At 43.4% G+C, this 23,085-nt stretch overlaps 1 protein-coding gene across 6 annotated transcripts in view; it reads right to left on the reverse strand.

The window, feature by feature from the left end:
- The window catches only part of Sh3kbp1 (SH3 domain containing kinase binding protein 1), a 333,950-nt gene that overhangs the window by 282,363 nt on the left and 28,502 nt on the right, over nucleotides 1–23,085 (reverse strand). For all 6 annotated transcript variants that reach the window (XM_036174398.1, XM_036174396.1, XM_036174397.1 and 3 more), the window contains exon 2: nucleotides 1,792–1,949. In XM_036174398.1, the coding sequence (XP_036030291.1) occupies nucleotides 1,792–1,949 (158 nt within the window). The remainder of the gene's footprint in view (nucleotides 1–1,791; nucleotides 1,950–23,085) is intronic.

Consider the following 23,085-nt stretch of genomic DNA (forward strand, 5'->3'; position numbering starts at 1 on the left):
GGCAATGAAAGATGCCCTGGCACAAAGGCCCATACAACCCTTCCCTCACAGGGAAAGCACCTTCTGTTCTCCAGGCCAGCAGCACTGCCAAAGAGAGGAGACTCTGGATAATTGCTGCCCTGTTTCCCATCTGCCTTCCACAACCCCTCACAGCATACGAAGAGTGAGCCCAAAACCAATTCTACAGGTTTACTCAGTGTCTTCCCATTCAGTTCTTTGAATCTGCGGTTTGAAGGGAGAGGGCACTAAGCCAATGAGATACATTCAAAACTTCCAGAACAGAGCTTGTCCTCTACACTTGAAGCTCATACTAGAGTCTCTTCTTCCCATGCTCCTCCTCTTTCTCACTCTCCTCCCTTTCCCAAGGCTCGGCCGGCCGTACTTCCCAGGGTCCTCTACTCTCTTTGCCACACCCACTTCCCTGGCTCCCTCCTTCACCTTCACCCCCACCACTGCCCCTCCTTTGGGAAACCTCTCCTTTCACATTCAACTCTGGCCTAACTTCAAGATAGTCCTTTTCCAAAGTGGGCAGTTTTGTTTGGTAAGGCACAAGAATTACCTCTCATATACATATCAGCAGAATCGATCAATGCTAGCCCAGAAGTTGTGCTTTTCTATCCTAAGAATGGGAGGAAGCCCTTTGATTCCAGCATGATCTCAACATTCCTACCGCAGAAAGCAAAGCAATGTTTATCAGCATATTTGCAGCCGAACTCTGCCCCATTTCCCCAGCTTTCTGAACACCAAAAGACAATGAAAAGGAGAGGTTGGCAGGATTGTTTGGAGGCAAGACCCCAAAGAAAAACTGACTTTAGAGTCCCATTCCTTTTAGATTCCCACAGGGTAGAGGTGGAGGCCTGAGCACTGGAATTGTGCAACTATTCACATGGTTTTCTCCAACACTCCCTGTCATAAAGCCTTCCCACCCCGCCCTTGAAGTTCCTTTGAGGGGGACCCACGATTCTCTGGGTACAGGTTTTCTCAAAGAACCTGTTCTATACAGCCAAGTTCTATCCTGAATCCGGTCTGGCACCACCGAGAATTCAGCTACAGGCCTGGGATTCTACAGAAGCTGCTCTTATCCAGCATGGGATGGGAAGTTATGGTACTGGGTCTCCAGGCAACCTCTTCCTAACCCCAACATTCGCACTGCTGTTTACAATGGTCAAGACACATCATTTATTAACAGGAAAGAAAAAAGGTTATCTAGTTAAGCCCTAAATGAGTTTGACAAAGGGCACAGGTTTTAAAATGTTCCTGATGAAATGGGTCTTATTCACTGCTCCAGAGACATGGAGCGGGAAGGCAAACGAGGCTGCTCCTATCACAAAGGTATATCTATGGGGAGAAAGCAGAAAAGAGCGCCATTTAGATTCTGCATTTCATCTGGAGGGTCCTGACGCAAAGGGCCAAAACTGAGTTTCAAATTCCATTTTGCACGGGATGAAAAAGGGAATAATCCTTTCAAACTCTTAAAGCAAATGAAGAAATATATAGATCAAACAATTTCACAGACTTTCATATTTTCTCAGTGTTTTCAGAAAAGCGATACACCACTGTGGGAATGTAAACTCTGGGTTTTAAAATGACATTTTAAAACTGGTGATATCCTACATCCACGGAGCAAAATTATACAAGCTCTCCTTGCCATCACCCAGGAGATCCAGTTGCCAGTGACACCCCTAAGAGCCCCATGCAGTTTATCATCACCCTCCACCCACCCACCCCACAGCCTTTTGGTCCGCAAAGCCCACACAGGAAACAGGAAAAAGGGTTTGGCTTTGTACTCACTCTTACAAAGTTGTCAGGGAACAAACCTCTCCTGCCGTTGATCTGCCCCTCCCACCAGCCTCCATCCTCCTTCCTGATGTTGGTGATGACTTCACCCACGCTGATCGTCAGCTCATCATCGTGCTGGGCCTGGTAATCAAACTCCACTATGGCCTCCACTGGAAGGGAAAGAAACCAAAAGAGCAACTTAGAGTCAGCTGTTGTAGAAGGCTGAGCTCTAGGATCCCTGCAAGACCAATAAAGTCAGATTAAAGGGACTTCCCCCGAGAAATAGTTAAAATAACAGGCAACATGATTTTGGTTAACCTGAAGTCTATATAGCACAGAAACCACGAAGTCCTGGTCGTGGTCAGACACAGGCAGGGTGGCCTACAATTCTGTGTGAGGGCCAGCAGGGGCATCAGAAGGGAAACCACACAGTGACAGTGGCCTAACAACACTTACCCAACCCAGAGGGTATGTGGCATCATTTCTCCAAATGCATAGACCAAAGACCACAAACAAGTGATATCGAGTCCTTGGGCTTCTCTTCACCTGGCCACTGCTAACTAACCGTGCAATGTTAATGCCCTTGGACCTGAGCTGCACAAAATATGGGCTATAATTCCCATGCTGCAGAAATGACAGCTATCACTCGTGACAACATATGTAAATAAAGATACGTGGAACAGAGGGCTCCATTGGTGCAACTGATATATCTCAAGTTGCCCACATCAGAATCACTGTTGCCCAATAAATGAACTCACAGGCAATTGTATCACGTTACACTATCTTTTCAGTGGCAGAGAAACTATCCACCCAACTTGATACAGGCAAAGGCAACATAAGAGGAAGCTCTTTTGTGTGGCACTAGCTAACCAGAGATTGGTTAACTTACACATAGAGCAGTTACAAGATTTCTGTAGACTCTGGGATCTTCTTTGTGTACCTCAATATCAACCAACATCAAAACTTGTCCCTTTTCCATTTGCAACTTCATATAAATGAATGACTACAAAGATGGTGAAAATTAGCCGGGCGGTGGTGACACACGCCTTTAATCCCAGCACTCGGGAGGCAGAGCCAGGTGGATCTTTGTGAGTTCGAGGCCAGCCTGGTCTACAGAGCGAGATCCAGGAAAGGCGCAAAACTACACAGAGAAACCCTGTCTTGAAAAACCAAAAAAAAAAAAAAAAAAAAGAAAGAAAGAAAGAAAAGGTAAAAATTACACGAAACTCCAAGTGGAACATAAGCAACTAAGAGTTACGATAAAATAAGGGAAAAGTTAAATGAGTTGGATGTGCAAACATAAATGTGGAGACTCAAACTGCAGCTTTTTCTTTGGAGTTTGCTTGTAAGCTTTTATTACTGTGTAATAGCCATACAGATTACTGGGGCACAATGTGATATCACTACTCATGCACAGAGCCTGCACTTATCAAATCAGGGTAGCCAGCACCTCCTTTCCCTTGTCATTTCTGTTTGGAGACTCTAACTTCCTAGTGTAGGGACCTAAGAAAGCAAGAGAGAAAATCGTAATAACCTTGGTTTGGGCACTGTCTCAAAACAAAGTGGAAACTGAGGACAGACACCCAAGGGTGTACCATGACCTCCACCCATGCACTATGGCACTTCCACAGCTCAACTCACAAAAATAAATAAATGTATGCGTACATGCACATCACACACATACATACACACACGTACACACACACATGGTGATATTTTATTTGTGCGGAAATGTGATTTTATTTGTATGTTATTAAATAAAACTGCCTGGGGGTCAGAGCTAATAACAAGCCTTTTAGCAGAAGTCAAGTAGTGGTAGCACACACCCTTAATCCCAATCACATGGCGGGCAGATATCTGTGTTCAAGGACACCACCAGCATGGAGACCATGCCTTTAATCTCAATACAAACCATAGAGACCTGGAGGGTCTGTATAGATAGGCATTGACAAGGAGGTCATGTGATTGGGTTTACAACCAATAAGAAGACAGAACAGAAAGTCAATAAAAAGACAGAACACAGGAAATAACTCTTTTTCTCAGGGGAAGGACAACAGTAGCAGTAATGGGTGATAAGAAGGCAATTTTAAGTCTCAGCTCTTAGCTACTGCTCTCTGACCTCTGGGGCTTTTAACTCTGTATTTGGCTCTGTGATTCTTTTTTCTTTTTTTTCTCTTTCTTTTTTTTCTCTTTCTTTTTTTTTGCTTTTCGAGATACAGTTTCTCTGTGTAGCTTTGGAGCCTTTCCTGGGATCTTGTTCTATAGACCAGGCTGGCCTCGAACTCATAGAGATCCACCTGGCTCTGCCTCCCGAGTGCTGAGATTAAAGGCGTGTGCCACCACCGCCCAGCATTCTGTGTTTCTTATTTAATAAAACCATTCAGAATTACATCTACACACATACATACACATATACACATACATACACACACACACATACACACACATATACACACATATACACATACACACACCTACACACACACAGGGTATGAGTAAAAAATGAGCTATCATAACAATCAATTTAAAAACCAGCTAGGTCCAATGACACAAATCCATCACACCAGCTACTTGAGAGGATGAGGCAGAATTGTAAAATCCAATGCCTATTTGGATATAAAGCAAGTTCAAGGCCAGTCTGCTCAACTTAGTGAGACCTTGTCTCACAAACAAAAAAAATCACAGGCAGCTTTCAGCTAGGCGTAGTCACACATTCCTATAGTACCAGCTACTCAGGGGCTAAGGAAAGAGGCCCAACAGTTCATCTCGCCTGGACAACATTTGAAGACCTTTATATCAATTCATTTTTAAAAGCCTACTTTAAATAGAGATTGATCTATTGAAACTAAGATCATAGTAACTTTTGTTCACGTACCAGACCCTAAATTATCTCATTTCTCAATTAAATAGTTTGATGCTCATCTTCCCAAGGAACCTGAAGCTGAGCAAGGAAGGTAAGCCCTTTTTCAGAGACAATGTTTCTCAGTGGGAGACACACCCACCTCGGGGATCTGCTGCGGTGATGCTTGGATCAAATACCTGTTCATATTAATTCTAAAAAGAGAAAGTGCCACCTTCCCTACTGTTCCACTTAAAGAATGGCCCTGGATCTTCATCTGCTCTCTGTCAGACAGTCAGAGGCCTCTTAAGGGGCCTAACAGCCAGTAGAAGCAAGGAGCGCTGGGCAAGGAACACAAGCCAGCAAGCTCTGCTAGAGTACACACTAGCTCCGGTAGCAGGGAGCGCACGCACAGCTCTGTGATGCCTACGCCTCTCTATGATTCTCATCTCTTTTAACTGAAGTCCCCTCACTAAATGGATAAGTAGATTGAACAATCTGCATGGTATAGACTCTTCAGCTCAAGGCCATGTAAAAGAGAAAATGTGGAGACACCCTTGGGCTCCTGGCCAGAGCTCTTGGACAGCCCTGTTTAGAGATGATCAGCAGTTTAGGCCAATCACATCTCACAGGGAGATGACCAAACAACTCCCCATGAGTATCAAGGAAATTGGAATGTGGGCTTACATCTACCCTTGATGAGAGAGTTATAAATATTGGGCTATCCTGGGATTAACAACATTTCAAAACTAAGTACTTGACCCTTGAAGAAAATAGCTGTTTTTCCCCACAACTGTCTATGGCCATACAAAACTCATTTGTTTGTTTCCCCAAAACTCACTGTCCTTAATAGGAAATTGGAGCTCCCCATACAGTAGTATACAGTCACCTGTCATCTAAGTTTGGTCAATGAACCACATATATGATGACTGAGATATGGTAAGATTGTATCAGCCATGATCTCACAGCATCTGTGTGTGCATACACTCTGATGTTCTCAAAACAAAGACATCACATTAAAATGTATCCATGCCAAAATTTTTAGATATTCAAACATATTGGTGAAATTATTAAGGCCACTCCACGTAGTTAAAAGGGAGGTTTATTTTGTGGGGTAACTTACAAATGAAGGGATAGGTTGTAGGGTCTGGAAAAGGTATGGTGCGGTATGGCGCAGTCTGGCAGTGTTCTCTGGAGAACTCTGCTCAGTCTACCTCCTGCGTCCAGCATCCCAGAACAAAGAGAGAGCCCTCCTCCAGATCCTGGGTCTTCTGCTTCCTCCTCCGCCCCGCCTTGTGGGCGTGACCATTACCGAAGCCTCAGTGGGAGTTGGAACTTGCAGACCAATGCTGGGATGGCTACCCACTACACAAACATTCTTCTTTTTTGGAAAATAAACCAGGGAACTAGAGAGATGGCTCAGTGGTTAACAGCACTCACTGCTCTTCCAGAGGACCCGGGTTCAATTCCTTGCACTCACATGACGGCTCACAACCATCTCTAACTCTAGTTTCATATTCTTCTGACACTATGCACACACAGTGCACATACCTGAATGTGTGCAAACACACATATACATACAATAAAAAAATTTAAATGAAAGAAAGAAAAAAGAAAAACGGTCTGGAAATACAGCTTGCCTAGCACTCTTAAGGGCCTAAGTTCAACTCTCAGCACCATGAAAAACAAACAAAACCACGGGTCATGAACTCAGGCTCCCCAAAACAGAGCTCATCAGACAAGGAAAGGACAACTCTCAATTTTTCTGATGGGAAACATTAAAATGTTGGGGACAAATTGAGAGAACCCAAATATAGGTGTGCATTCAGGAGGAAGGCAGGAGGGAGAACAAAGGAAGGACATGCTTTAAAGAGGTAAAGGGAGCTGTATCCTGGTTAACTTCGATCCTGTGAACTTTCAGGAACTTGGGATCTGACTGATGTGTGGATCACAGCCTTGCTTCTTCCTTGCTAAACAGCAGGTCATATTTCCTGACTCTCTACCTGAACTTTGGCAAGGCAAAGCTAAAAGAGAACAAGTAGAGTCTGCTTCAAGAAGATGGCTACTAAGAAGCGAAGAGCTGCTGCATCCTGGCTTTTCTTCACTCTCTCTCTCCATGTGCTTTAAAGGACCTGCATTATGGAATCCCCACTGTGTTTGGTAAGGCTGGCCCTTCCGGTCTGGGGATGTGGAGAGTATAAGTGCACAACAGCCGAGTCTTCTTCACAACACACTGCCTAACTGCTTGCTTAAGTTACTACTTTCCTAACCTCCCAGTTGAAAGAGAATTCTTCCCAGATCAAACAGAATTTAACCTTCTCTCTAACCGTAGGAAATTATATGTACCCTCCCTGCTTTCTAGCCTCAGATGGCCCCTGACCCTCTCCAAACCACCTCCATAGCTTCTCTAGCCTCGCTGGCTCTGCCACCAAGTATATCCTGTGCTATGGTGGTAGCTTGTGAGTCCTCCTGTTGAGATTCCAAATGCTTTCTGGGTGTGAATCATCCGTAGTTTGTTCTACTATGGCCCCTGTGAACACCCAGGGCATACAGTAGGTGCTCACTGCAGACTTGATAATCCAACCACTCAGCTTACATTTCATATTGATAGCTTCTGCCCAACAAAGGTAGCTCTAAAATGTCAAGTGCCAATCTCATTTCTGCAAATTGAGTCATATTGTTCAGTGCACTAAGGGAGTTTGCTATTTAAAAGAACCTGCGGTTAATTCTTTTGTGACATGAATAATCACTTCCTGCTTTACCTTTCCTGTCGAGAGAATTTTTTTATGTATCAGGTTTCTCTTAAGGTAAGAAAGCTGTGCATGACTTTAAGAGCTCCCAAGTCATAAGCTTTCAAAGGTTTAGGATTTTTCTTTGCAACGTAATAGCACCAGTTCCAGTGGCTACATGTGCCATAAAAGTCTAACTGCTGGCGAGATGGGCCAGCAGTGGAGAGCACTGGCTGCTCCTCTAGAGAATCCCAGTTTGACTCCCAGCATCCACATGGTGGCTCACAACCGGCTGTAACTCTAGTCCCAGCAAGAAACTCTGCCCTCTTCTGGCCTCCATGGGAACTTCCTGCACAGGGTACACATCCACATTTGCAGGCAAAAATCCCTATATTTCTAAAATAAACCTTTCTCTAAAGTTCTCACAAGCTGTTTGTTTGTTTGCTTGTTTGTTTGTTTGTGGCAGTGCCCTGGCATATGTGACAGGCAGAGGACAACTGAAAGAGTTGGTTCTCTCCCTCCACTACGTGGAGCACAGGGATCACAGATGGGCAGGCTTGGCAGCAAGTGCCCTTACCCACGGAGCCACCTTCCTGGCCCTACAACACATACCTCGCAATGGCTTCTGTTGAAAAGAAATGGTTCTTCACTTGGGCCCACAAGGTAAACTAAAAGCAGGATGGAAGGCTAGCATCTGCCTTCATTTTGTCTCCTTTACTCTGGGCCACCTGTTTACCGCCCCACATAGACTTGCTAAGCACTCGGGAGTGTCGTCTAGAAAGCCACAACACCTCACCCGTCTCATTTCTTCCCCATGCTCAAGGATGAAGATAAGAGGAGCTGAGGTCTCTGACTGTCCACCTTTTACAACGGCTTGCCCCACACACCAGAAAAGGCATCTAAAGGCTTTGAGTCACTGTCATAAAGCTGTTGTCACCTTGGATTGCAGCAATAGCAAAGCCTCCCTGGGAAGACCACACCCCTTCCCAGATGAGGACAGCTGTGTGTGGTAGCAAAGCCATCGCATGGTACAGGAGTTATCACCTGCTGAAACCCAGCCTTCTCTGCCAAGCTGTGGAGACCGGTTCTTTGGGTCACCCCCAGAACCGGAACCGAGACACAGATCACTCCGACCTTGTGCTGACCAGGACTGCTTAATTAATGCAGACCTCTTGTCCCTGACACCAGTCTTCTAGTTAAACCTCAAGTTCATATCAGTCCCCTAAAGATAAACTAGGGGTCACAGGACCCCTTTATTTGTCTTGGTAATGAGCCTCCTCTCTCTCCATGGCACCATTGCTCATCTCTTGGATGGGAGTCCTGGGCTACTGGGGCTCCCAGAGCTGGGCCAGTGCTGGAAAAATCCAATAACAGAAACTACGAATTAGCTCAACATTGTTTACCTTGACTACACAGTGACATGATACTCTGGACTTACTGGAGTAAATAAACATTGAAATTAATTTTAGCAAGCACACATGAAATTATATGTGTGGCTTGCATTCTATGTCTATTGAATAGCAATGGTCTAGAATAATGCTTAGCAAAAAAGCAATAAAGACCTCAGACTACACAAACACAGCCAAAATTGTCGCCAGAGCCCAAGTCTATGCCTCCAAACACATATCCTGGCCTACAAGAATCGACAGGTAACTTTAGCAAAGGAAGGTAAAACATTACCTACATTTTTTTAAATGGTACCCTTTGGGAAACTATCTCTGCATGAGCACAAAATTAAAGCACTAGGCAGAGTAAAGTATCTCAGAGGTGTCATTAGGACAAAAGTAAACAAAATCCCCGATTTAAAGACACCATAAATTACAAAACTTAAGAATGTCTCCCCATCAGAGAAAAACACCACCCTCCATTTGCTTGCTGTGCCAAAAGCCAGTCTCCACAAGTTTGCTGTAACTACTGTCTGAAAAAACAACAAACAACAACAACCACCACCAAAGCTCCAGTTAACAAAAAAGGTTGAGCCCCAGGAGATAAGAGATCTGCTTAGAAATGCTAACACTTCAATCTTCCCTATCTCGACCTTCAAACTTGCTGAATGCTCCCCCACCAGCAGTGGCCCTGAAAACCCGAACTGAGTGGTTCTTGAACTGTTAGGTTGGCTAAGGCAGCTGTCAATGATAGAGGCCCCGCTGTGGGAGACACACACACACACACACACACACACACACACACACACACACACACACCCGCTGTACCCCTTACTTCCTCTATCTTTGCACGGTGCCTTACCCCAAGCAGCCTGTAAGCCTCCTGGGGAGGAGGAGCCCTTCTGTGTCTCAGGATTCTGGCTCCCCCACCTACCATCCCATGGGACTCAATAAATATGTGAATCAACAGAGCACATGGTAGAGCAGGGAAGTTTCCAACTAACTTCCTTTGCTCCATATACATGCTGTCGCAAAGGTCTTGGTAGGTGTGGCTTTACGCTTTAATCATTTCCGAAGTAGAAATGTCACATACTTGTGGCTTTACACTTTTTTCATTGTGTTCATTCTGATGAATGCATTTTTAATTTTAATGTTTTGTTTCCATCCTATTTGATGATAGTATAGAAAATCAAGAAGTAATTTTCACCAGAAAGGATTTCATGAAAAAATTAAAGCGCAATTGCTGATTACTGGTGATAGAAATAACATCAGATATCATCTTGTCAAGTAAATTTCCTAATTGTACAGGTGAAGAACTGAGGTCTAGAATATTCCATGACCGAGATTTAGCATCTGTGCTCTCCCAAATGTCAGTTCTCAGGAGAGAAGGTTAGAGGTGACATCAGTAGTAATTGAGATCAGCAAGATACAGACATTGGGCACCACTGGAAAAGCTTCTTCCTTGCCCTCCCCCATGGAGCAGAGTTTCTACAATACCCAGAAATTATAGCAACCAGGAGCATATAAAAACCTAGGTGCAAATCTAAAGAGACTGAAAATAGATGAGTGGTTGCCTGGGACCTGGGATGTGAACTGATTACAAATGGCTAAGAGGGATCTTTGGGATAATGGAAACATTCTAATCTTAAACCGTGGCAAACAGTGCACAATGCTATAAAGTTACCAGTTACAGTATACACTTACATATGAACTGCTATACCTAAATTTATCCTTCAGAGATAAAAGTGGAAACATTATGTGACCCACATTTAGGAACTTATAACTGTAGGTATTTGCTCAAGTTGTTGACTATGGTTGTCCCCAGGGAGCCCCCACTCTCCCCATCCAGGGAAGAAAGCCATTTGGAGGAGCATCTCCTCCCCCACGAGATACAATCTGATGAGAATGCAGCTGACATGTCCAATACTCTGCCAGCACATGGGCACAGAAGCTAACTGGCTGCCAGTAATGTGACAGCAGCTGGGATCGGCTAGAGCACACACCCCTGTGGAGCTCTCAGAAGCAGCCTGCTTGCTACTTTTCCCACACATGACTCTACAGTTACTTCTTCCACCACATAAAGCACCCCAAAGCCTTTCCATGAATCATTTGCCCTCTTTAGTTAAGAGACAGTTGGTTTCTGTTACTTGCAACTAGAGAGCCCTAACGGATTCATGAACCAACTTAGAAAAAAATGATAGTCTTCCCTATAGAAGGCCAAGTTCTCACTATCTAGTGCTTTCTCATCAGTGTCTGGGCTAGGGGCTTGGAGATCTCGATTTCCCAGCTCAAGGGCACAGGGACAATGAGGCTCTGCATACACAACAAAGCTGATCTCCATTTGCTTTCAGCAGCTTCATGAATGTACCAGTAAGGGCACCAAACCAACAACAGCATGATTACCAAGGTCTGGCTCTGGCAGGAAACTAACAGCAGCTTTCTCGGAGGAAGACAACCGACCCCAGGGATGAGCTCTCTCTAAGCAAGAGGGAGCAAAGCAGAGGCCGAGATGGCTTCCTGCAGGGTGCAGCAAGGTCTGTGGTGGGCCCCAGAACAGCTCAAAGGACTAATTGGGCATCAGCAGGGAATGGGTGGGGGAGAATAAATCATCAACACGGAACAGAGAAAAAAGGCCCACCACTGTCTGACTTAAAACATTCCTGTTACTCACTGCTTTGAAGGATATCGCTAGGAGCCCTGGACTCCCAGGCCAGCATCTTTTACAGATAATATGAACTATGAGAAAAAGCCTGGTAGACCTAAAAGTGAATCCCAGCCTATATATTTCTATTTGTATGGCATGAGGCAAAACACCTTGCCTACGTCCACATTTTTGTGTTTACTATTGGAAGAGGGTCTGGTCTAAGGATAATGGATAACCCCTGAAAACGGCTGTATACAAAAGCTGCTCCATCAAGTGACAGCCACTAGTACCACAGGCCATGACCATTCTTTGCTGTGAGGGATTCTCTGTGTATCGCCCTCCCTCACTGCCTACCCACTGGGACCCCTTATAGATAGCAGTAGAATCCCTTCCTCACCTGTTATCCAGCCCATAATAGGTACTCAGTCAATGCTGGTGACTAAGTGTGTCTGCTGAACACCAGGAGTGCCCTGGGGGAGCATTTATTCCAAACTACACCTTTTCATTCAGCACAAAGAGCTACAGTTACAACTGTGAGTTTTGATTTGATTTGAAGGGTAAAAAGCCCGAGATTAACATGATCAGGTACCCACAAAAACAAAAACCATCAGCATGACTGACTGGCATGTCAAGTGCTCCTGGGATTAGCTTCACTTCTATTCCAACCTCTGCCAATAGCAGAGGAGTGTCCAATCAAAGATCAGACAGAGCAGGCAAGGAAAGGTGTGCACAGGAAAAGAGCTCATAATGCCTCCAGGCCTCTGGTATTTCACAGTCTGTACCTGAAGCCACAGTCTCCCCAGGGCCTGGTCCTAGAACACATACCCCGGGGGCACAGGAACAATACGTAATTAAATACTTCAGAACTGAAATTACTAACTCTTGAAAACTGAGCGTGCATGTGCGCTGCTCTTCTCAAAGACGAAAGACGTATTAGATAAACTGGGTAAGAGAGCAAGTTGGCCAGAAAAAAAAAAAGTTTTTTTAGGGAAAAAGCACAGAAAGTGGGTGTAGAGTAATTTGCAGATTAAAACAATAGTATAGAATAAAGACTGTTTGTTTGTTTGTTTGTTTGTTTGTTTGGGTTTTTGAGACAGGGTTTCTCTGTGCAGCTCTGGGCTGTCCTAGAACTCACCCTGTAGACCAGGCTGGCCTTGAACTCACAGAGATCCCCCTGCCTCTGCCTCCTGAGTGTTGGGACTAAAGGCATGCACCACCGCTGCCCGGCTAGGACAATTTGTTATAGGTCAGTCAATTGAGGAGGGTTCTCTGCGGAAGCCATGGAAGGAGAAGTAAACAGCCTCTTAGCAAACTAATATAGTACGAAAGTCAGTGTAGTCAAAACAGCTTAGACATTTAAAGAAGACATAATCTTTTTTATTCGAGTATAAGAAAGAATGGACATAAACATTGCTTTATCTGAGTATTTAATGTTTTAAGTAGTAAAATAGCTTTAAGATACATAGATGTTCATGACTTTATACCGACACCCTGATCCCCACATTCCAAAGAGAGCCAGACAGTGCCTGATTAGAACATTTTCTCCTATCTTTGATGATGAGAAGTGCCCAAAGGTTGGGATCAGGTAGAATATGTAAACTTTAAAAGAGAACATCAAAACAAGTATCTGCTTATCACGCCTTCATTACAGGTTCTGTAAAATAAAATGAGAAAACAGTGCTTCCTCTTGTTTCATGAATTAACTGTCTTCAACAGTGTAAGGATGGTTGATACATCTAAAGGCTTGCTTAAACTATTTTATCCCAAATACATTCACAGAGCCTGGTGGTAGAGGAGACTGTGTAAGGACTGTAACAATGTGACCCTTGCTTTTCTGGAGGGCAATATGAAGAGGATGGGAAAAGGGTTTTACATGTGGGCAAGGGATGCACTTTAGGAGAGCTAAGCTGGATCAGCTGCAAGAGGCCAAGTCCAGGTCAAAAGGAGGGAAGTCAGGAGGAGCATTTCAACAGGAAAACGTGCTCAGGAGAAGCACTCAGAGCTGGAGCAAGGGCTGAGTCACTACATAGCCTGTGTCAACAAAAGATGCAGTGTCTGATTGAAAGTAGAGAGTAAGATGAATGGAGAGCACACGGAGCCTTCCTTGCCTTCCTCAAGCACATTTCAAGTCCCCTTTCAAGTTTCCTTTCTACCCCACCCTCACCTAGGTTATGGGAAGTCTACTACAGTTGTGGAATTTTACTACCGGAAATCCCTAGACGGCAGACAACATGTGAAACTGAAGCGCATGGCAGTAGGTAAAGTACCTACCTTACAATCATGAGGAGCAGAGTTAGATTCCCAATACCTGTATCAAAAAAGCCAACATGGTCCTATGTGCTTAAAATCTAAGTGCTGAAGAGGTGAACTCCTGGGACTTGTTGGCCAGCCAGCTAGCCTGCTTGACAAATTCCAGGTCAGTGAGACTCTGTCTCCAAAAAAAAAAAAAAAGAAAGAAAGAAAGAAAGAAAACAGAAATGAAGGAAGGAAGGAAGTCAGTTGACAGTGCCTGAGGACTAACACTGAAGGATGTACTCTGGTACGTACACTTAACACACACAGGCACTCAAGAAATGCTTGCTGCTAAGTGGAGAAAAACACAAGGACGAATTTGATGAAAAGTTGAGAATCCAAGAAAATGAAATCTGAGCCAAAGCTAAAAGCAGATGATAACAGCAAAACAGTGGCTCTTTAAAGCAGCCTAAAGATGCAAACTGTCCTAAGCATAACTACTTTTGAGTTCACCAACATCTAATCAAGAGAGAACATCTAGTATATTTGCAACTCTATACTCGGAAGGTTATTCATTAAAGACACTGCATTGTGAAATAGTCCTTTACACTGTGAGAATATATGTTGCTATGACTGGTTTAATAAACAAGCTGACTGGGCAATAGGTGAACAGGATGAGGTTAGGTGGGAGAGCCAAACAGAATGCTGGGAAGAAGAAGGGTGGAGTCAGCGGAGTTGCTAGTAGACACAGAGAGAAGCAAGATGAGCATGCTGTACTGAAATAAGGTACCAAGCCACGGGGCAAAACATAGATAAAAAATATGCATTCATTTAAATGTAAGAGTTAGCTAGAGCTATCACCTGAGCATTATAATTGATATTAAGTCTCCATGTCTGGTATTTGGGAATTGGAGGCTGCTGGAAAGAAACGTCTGCCTACACTGCATAGTGACTGCAGTGACTATGAGTTTACCTTAGTGACTACTCCCAGTTTGAGAGTCATTTGGTCAATGTTTTTATTATTTGAATAATATGAATTAAAACTTGATAGTCAAGATCTGCTTTATGTATGTCTTCTTAATCAATTTCCTTGTAAATGCTTGGTCAATGTATGAGAAAATCACTTAGTAAGTGTGCATAAACTCAGAGCATTACAAAACAGAAGGAAGACTGAGCCCCAACATTTTTCTTTCCTGTAAAGGTTGTAATTTAAAGTCAGACAAATAGGGGACTGGAGAGACGCCTTGGCAGTTAAAAGCACCTGTGTCTCATGCAAGAGACTGGAGTTCAATTATCAGCACCCACACGGTGGCTTACAGCCATGTATAACTCCATTTTCCGGGGATCCAAAGCCTCCTTTTGATTCTGCGGGGACAAACATAATCTATACACACATATATATGCAGGCAAATATCTATACACATAAGATAAATATTTAAAAAGTAAAGTTAGACAAATAGATTAAGATCTAAAGAAACTGTTAAAACCATTTCCAAAATTGAAACACACACTGACAAAAATAAATAGACAAAAGGTCAACAGTATCACCACAGAGATTTCTAGAAGGATGTTCTAAGAACAGTATGTACATTTTTTTCTGAGGCAATTTACATTTAAATTTTTCACTAACAGGAAGCCAGGCAGTGGGAATGACTGATTTCGACTCAGGAACAATAAAGATGATGAACTCTGACCATATCACCACACCAAGCAAACAAGGAACCATCAAACAGGTGCTGAAGAGAAGATTCAGTGAGTAACATGCTTGTTATGCATGGTTTTGAAAAGTCTTTCTCTTGCCTGGCATGGTGGTGCACACCTTTAATCCCAGCACTCGGGAGGCAGAGGCAGGCAGATCTCTGAGTTCGAGGCCAGCCTGGTCTACAGCGCAAGTGCCAGGACAGTCTGAGCTACACAGAGAATTCCTGTCTCAAAAAAAACCACAAAAAAGGAAAGAAAAAAGAAAAGTCTTTATCTTTACAAGATACATGGTAAAGCACCTCTGGATTGTTGAGGGGGTCTAAACAAGCCAGCAGAAGAGTTAGTTGTGCTCTCCACCAAACTTGACAGACGAAGAGGAAAACCGTACTGCTACATAACTCCAGCTGGTATAATTGCCATGTCACCAGCGATTCAGACAGCCATACTGTGCATGGCAATGCACCAAAAGGAAGGTGCTTTTGTGGAGTTTGGTTTTGGTTTGTTGGTTGGTTGGTTTTTGCATAGCTGGTGGTACAGGAGGGTACCATTTTGATTGGTATGGTGTTTGTTTGGGGTTTCATTATGTATCCCAGCTTGGTCTCAAATTCACTGATGCCCAAACTGATCTCAAACTATCATCCCAGCTCAGTTCTCTGAGTACCAGGATTATAGGCATATATCAGCATGCCTGATTCAAAGACAGGATCTTTTTTAAGCTGCAAGAAGTTGACAGACAGAGGGACTTCAATACTTGAATTTATTATTATTAAGGGCACTAGATATCTAGAAACATTTTAAAGTAAAGAAATGATCCAAAAGTAACTTCCTTTACAGTATGACAGTTCATTTCCTGTGGATAATAAAATATAAAACAGTATCAAACTTGTAATCACTCCTCTATACAAGATGCACTTAGAAGGATTCCTGGCAGAGGGAAATGCGGTTCTCTTTGGAGGTTGCTTACTACTTAATCCTGTTCCTTCTGTTGGGCTTGCAGACTGGATCTAGCTGTGGAGTTTTGCCTAGCTTAGGACTCCCTATATGGACCAGGCAGATCTTGTGCCAGCAGCAGTAACCTTACCGCTTCAGCCTTCTGGGTACCAGGATTACAGCCATGTTCTATCATTCTCAGCCTAACTCCTTTTTCAAGATACACTTTTAGCCACTTGAAAAAAAATAAACAGAGCTGGAGAAATGGCTCAGCAGTTGAGAGCATTTGTCACTCTTACAGAGGACCAGAGTTTGGTTCCCAGCACCCATATCAGACAGCTCAGAACCACCTGGAACTCCAGCTCCAGGGGAGCCAATGCACACTTCTGGCCTCTGTGGGTACCAAGCACATATGTGGTACATATACTTGGCAGGCAAAACACCCACACACATAAAAAATAATAATAAATAATATCAGTTGATTTTTCTCATGTCTTTAAAAAATTAAGCACAGTCAGCATGTTCTATACCACATCTATTGTATAGACTCTGAACAAGGCCAATGTAGTGGGTAGCCATCCCAGCCTTGGCCTGGAAGTTCCAACCCCCATTGAGGCTTCAGTAATGGTCACGCTTACAAGGCGGGGGAAGACCCAGGATCGAGAGGAGAGGCTTCTCTTGGTCCCGGGACCCTGGATGCTGGAGGTAGACCAAGCAGAGTTCTCCAGAGAACACCGCCGGACTGCGCCATACCTTTGCCAGACCCTACAACCTATCCCTTCATTTGTAAGTTACCCCACAAAATAAACCTCCCTTTTAACTATGTGGAGTGGCCTTAATAATTTCACCAATATATGGCACCCAACGTTCACGGTATGAATTCATGAAAAAGCCTCTTGTCTGTGGCCTTGTAAGAGCTACACTCGGCGGGCTGTGGTGGCATATGCCAGTAGGATTTACTGAAGAAGGCAGAGGCAGGAGGATCCCGAGTTTGAGGCCGGCCTAGGAGAAGCTTCGGCCGGGGCCGAGACACAAACAGTGTCAGTGGGACCATGGAGGCAGTGACTGCTGCTCCCAGTTACAGGCTGTTTCTCATCGTGTTGGCGACTGCGGTGATGTTGCTACCTGGGGCAAAGGGTTTACTACTGCTTGTTCAGAGAAGAATTGCCCGGACCATCATGTTACAAGAAGTCATCGACAAAGGTCAGTTTGGAAAAGGTTGGCAAGACAAATGGTGGGCAGAAATTGCTGTGAAGACATTCTCTTTTAGGGAAGAACATTCATGGTTCCAAGAGACAGACATTTATCAGACTGTGATTGCTCCAAACCACAGAGGAGGCACAAAAAAAAAAAAATTCTAAAGGGAACCATGACCATGCCTAACAACAACTTTGAAATCTTCAAAAAGGTGACAGGTTCCCACAATGATGATGCCACATGGACTATGATAAAGCCATTAAGCTGATTAACACCACAGAAAGATTGACTTTGGATTGCAAACTACTCAGGACAATTTGAGATGGATAGCTGAGACTCGAATAAGGACTTGAAACAAGCCCTGAACTTTCTCATTATGCACGGCTGGACAAATGATACAAGACTTGACAATTAACCCAAAATTTTCTTTTCAGGATCCCCTAAAGATGGAAGTAATTTTAAGAAGACGACACCCACATCCCCAAAAGGTGGGATGGGAGGTTTTCGGTCGTTTAATGAGTTTTGGATATTGTCATTATTGATGATGGTTGGTTACAAGTTGTTAATTGTTAATGGTCAGGAAAAAAGTTGAACATGAAAATTAGATTCAGAGGTTTTGTTTAAAAAAGAAAAGGAAAAATGAGACTATAGATATGAGGTAGATCACTGAATCTACCCTGAGAAAAAAGATAAAGAAATAATAGGACAAATGGGTAGATCATTGAGTCTACACTAAAAAGAAAAAGGGAAAAATATAAAAATGACAAAAGGTAGATTACTGAATCTATTATGAAAAGAAAAAAGAGAGAATATGGATATGATCAGATAAAAAGGTCAATTGTTGGGTCTACTTTTAAAAAGAAAGTACTTGTTTTAAATAGGATAAGTACTGAAATTTTTTTTGTCTGAGTTTATCAAATGTTACTGGACTGGACATTATTATATATAATGGAGTTTTTCATCTGAATCTGTCAAGTGTTAATGGACTAGACATTACATTAATGTAATCTTGACTGTGTATATTGTATATAATTATTGGATATGATTTTTCTTGTATTAGTTATAACCTTTTTTTAATTTTAGACAAAAACAGGTGGAGGTATGTGTTCCCCGAAATATTGTGTGTTCCCCGAAATAAATTTATCTGGGGTCAGAGAATAGAGCCACTAGAACAAAGCCAAAAATGATGGCTAGAAAATGGGTCAGAGCAAGCCATAGCAGAACCTAGGCGGTGGTGATGCAGGCTGGCCTTGGACTCACAGAGATCCACCTGCCTCTGCTTCCTGAGTGCTGGGATTAAAGGTGTGCACCACCCACTCATGGTTATGTTCCTAATGGAACTCTTATCTAGAGATTTGTACTGAAACACGGCAAAAATGTGGTTGCTAGTTTTCATCTAAAATGTTTCTCCCAAGGTCCATGTGTTAAAAGCTTGGTCCCAGCGTGGCCTTCCTAGGAGGTAGTAGAACCTGTAAGAGGTGGGTGTAGTAAGAGGTTTTACATCATTAGGGCACACAGTCATAGGAAACTGAGATTCTCATCCCTCTTTTTCCTTACAGTGGCCACTGTGCAACTGCTTTTGCTCCACCATACTGATGTGCTGCCTTGCCACAGTCCAACAAGCAATACGACCACATGAACTGAAGCCCACAAAACTGTGAGCCAGCAGGGAATATAGGATGTGCAGTACAGAGAGAGGTAACAAGCCACATGGCAGAATGCAGATTAAAAATATGGGTTAATTGAAGGTGTAAGAGCTAGTTGGAAAGAAGTCTAAACTAAGGCAGAGCTTTCATAATTAATAACAAGTCTTTGTGTTGTTATTTGGGAGCTGGCTGTTGGTGCAAAAGAAAGACTTGTTACAGAGTTTGATTCCCAGAATCTGCATCAGGAGGCTCACAACTTCCTGTAACACTGTCTCCAGGGGGATCCAACGAATCTGGCCCTTATGGGCACCTGCACTCATGAACATAACCCACAAACATATCATTAAAAATGATAAAAATTAATCTAAAAAAAAACTGTGAGCCAAAAGAAACCTTTTCTTTAGGTTCATCTGTATTGGGTATTCATTGCAGTAACACAAAGCTGACACTGAAAGAGCCCCATCCTCTGGGAACTGGCCCCCAGCAACTACAGCAAGCCTCCATATGTATGGAAATCTGGACCTGCTTGGTACTGTTTACCAAGATTATCCAGTAGCATCCCTTGGCTTCCCTAAGACTTAAATTGGAGATTGCATTGTAAGAAGCTCCACAGTATAGCTGGAGAAGAGCTGCTCTATTCTGTACTCCTGGGGGTCCTCTTCAATCATGTAGAGATGCCTCCCCTGCCTCCTTCCCCACACTCAGGTTCATATCACAATAAAAGGCATCTATCTCTACATGATTGAAGAGGACTCCCACAAGAATCTATGTATCTCTATCACTCTCAACCACCTTTTCAGACATAAGTCTGCATCTGAACTAAAGGGTCAGGTTATGCTTGTATATATGAGGCCTGGTGATTCTGGGGCACCTTCAGGAATCCAAGCCTCCAGGTCTATAGAATTCCACCAAAGAGGAAGCAACAGGGGACTCCACATTACCTCTAGGAAGATCACTGTTCCTCACCACTCACTGGGAGAAGCTGATTTAATACAATATGCACACGCAGAGATTCACCAGGTCCAATTGCAGGTGATTACTACCCGTGTCCCCCACTAGACCACAAACTGAAGGCTGTGGAAGAGTGTATGGCTGCCATGTTTGCCTCTGTAGCCAGTGCTGGCCTGATACTTAGCATATAGTGGGAACTTCATAAATATGAACTGAATGAAAAAATACTCCTTTTGAAAAACTATTCTCATTGCAGATGCCAAGTGTCTGCATTCTCCTTGTATCATTTAACTCTCCCCATGTTCTTCAACAGTGGAACCTGGGCCTGGAAAAATGGCTCAGATGACTTGCTGGCCTTGCAGAGGGCCCAAGATTAGTTCACAGTACCTATATGGTGGCTCACAACCAACTCTAACTCCAGATATAGAATATCTGTCACCTTCTCCTGGTATCTGTGTACATCTGTACACACACACACACACACACACACACACACACACACACAATTTTTAAATATGTATCTTTAAAATATGTATATGCCCTCAATCCCAAGAGGCAAAGGCAGGTAAGTCTCTGCGGGTTCAAAGCCAGCTTTGTCTATACAATGAATTCCAAAAAAGCCAGTGCTTTATAATAGAGGCCTTAACTTAAAAAAAATTAAAAAATTAAAAATTAAAAAAAAAAAACAGATGGGATCCAGTCATTAGCACACTCATCACCAATGTTGGGTCATGCATGGGCAGGTTTGGAAACACTTTTGACCATTGAGGGTGAGACACTGAGGCAGTGTGACTTCTGTGGTGATATAATGGTATTTCTAACTCACTTGCTGGAACATCTTGAGACAAGAGTCATGCTTCAAAGCAGCCAAGTACTTCTGAGAGGGTCAAGCTGAATCATCTTGCCTGGGCTGACATGAGAGACACCTCTACCTTCAAACCTTTCCAGCCAAGCTCCTAGACACCATAGGGTAAAACCAAGCCATTCCTACCATATCATCCTGAAAGTTTGGACCCTCGAAATCCAAGAACACAAAATAGCTATGTTCAGGGCCTCTTCACTGCCCAACAATGGCAACTCAAGAACATTCTGGGTGGTTCCTGTTGTTTCTAGTTTAGGAGAATAACTTGCCTCCAAAAATCACAGAACTTGTCCAGGGCTCAGGAACTGATATTCCAGATTAGGTACCGGTCTGGATTCAAAGCTGGTTTCCTTGCATCTCTTCTGTTCATATATTTTTTCAGTTAATAAATAGTTTCAGAGACGTGTGCTCCCCCATACTTGAGGCCATACACACAAAGACACATGAATACAGGCAGTGGGCTCAAATTTGACACCAGGCCAAATCCAGCAGTCATCCTTATAAAGTTTTAGCTGATGTTTTTCTTAGACAGAATGGCAGTTTAATCCAATAAGAATTTATTAAAATTATTAGGGGACCAGGTATCATAATGGACAACAGGACTATGAGTTGGATACATCAAAGAGAACTGACACTGAAAATCAGTTCACTGTTACAAGGCATGAAAGGAGGTGACACCATCTCTGCATAGGAAATCAAGGTCTTCTGTTGAAGAGTTAAGTGTGAGAAGAAAGTGAAGATGGTTGAGCAGTACTATACATTTTTCTCTGGCATTCATTTTCATTATCTAGATCTATCTAATCTTTCCTTCCTCCCTTCCCCTCCCCCTCCATCTCTCGTTCTCCCCATATATGCATGTTTGTTCATTTACCAGAGAAAAGAAAAGAGTGGGTGAGATGTAAAAAGTAAAGAAGCACCACTAATTGGGAGGATACAGAAGCTTTGGTAATGGCCCAGTGTCCCGTCTTCACCATGGCTCCATGCCTCCCATAACAGGGCAAAAACCAAGCACTGCCTGGGTGTGCCCAGGCTGTCCAGGTAGGACAGAACAGGGAATCTCAGTACCTGACAAGTGCCAAGACAATAGAATGAGAGCACACTGAGCTGGCACAGCACAAGTGGCAGAGGAAGTATGTCTGGACAACTGTGTAAGGCTGGGGATTCCAGAGGGTGGACATACACTTTGTACAAATGTGTTCCAGAAACTCTGTAAACCAAGACAAAATGGCAGACAGCACAGAAGGCCCAAGCAAAGGCAGTGCAATGACCAAGGACAGGTAGTGAAGCCTTCTCCTGCCTTCCCTTCCCCACAATCTCTCTCATCTATAGGCATTTCTGTTCTGGATCCCTTCTCACAGGTCTCTCCTGGCACTAGTGACCTCTGAAGGATCTTGAGGTTAAACCTATTCTCAGGATGACAGCTGTCCCTTCAAGGACATTGAGAACTACCATTATGAAACAAGCAAGCGGAGCAATGTGCCATACCAGATGCTACCATCTAATGAGCCTGGAATAAGTCTTGGTTGTGCACAACAATGTTGCCTTTGATAGCTATCGGATGTTCACAGGATGTTCACAGTCTTGATTCTGGAACTCCAAGAGGATAATAATGCACCCCTAGTTTGATACTGAGAATGTCATCTGTGTTTACAGTCAACCCTCCACTCTTCCCTTGAGGGTACCCTGTATGTTCCCATCTAATAAATCTGGTTCCTTACTCCTTACACTGCAAAATGCTCCCCACCTTCACATCCTCAAACAAAGCCACTCTTAGGCTCTCCATCATCCCTTTCACTTACTAACTGGAGTAAGACTGGGTCACTGCTGCTTACCATATAACGACTTGGGAAACTTGAGAGTTATTGTTTTAGACCAGAAGTTGGGATTTTTTTCCCTAAAAGTAAATAGTGTAGGCTTTATGATCCTGCTGTTCAGTTGCAATAGTCAGTCACAACCAATAAACATAACCAGATGAACATGGCTGTGTTCCAATAAAACTTTATTTCCAGAAATGATTAGCAGGCTGGCTTTGGACTTTAGGCCATAATTCATCAAGACTCATCTTAGACTAATAAATCTTTCCTTGCTGTACATGTTTTATGTCTTACTATTGCAAATCTAATTTGAATTCCTCCAAACATAGAGACTAGGTATCACATGTTCTCATCATCTTAGTCCCTGCTGGTATAG

Source organism: Onychomys torridus, chromosome X (genome assembly GCF_903995425.1).
Source record: "Onychomys torridus chromosome X, mOncTor1.1, whole genome shotgun sequence".
Lineage (NCBI taxonomy): Eukaryota > Metazoa > Chordata > Mammalia > Rodentia > Cricetidae > Onychomys > Onychomys torridus.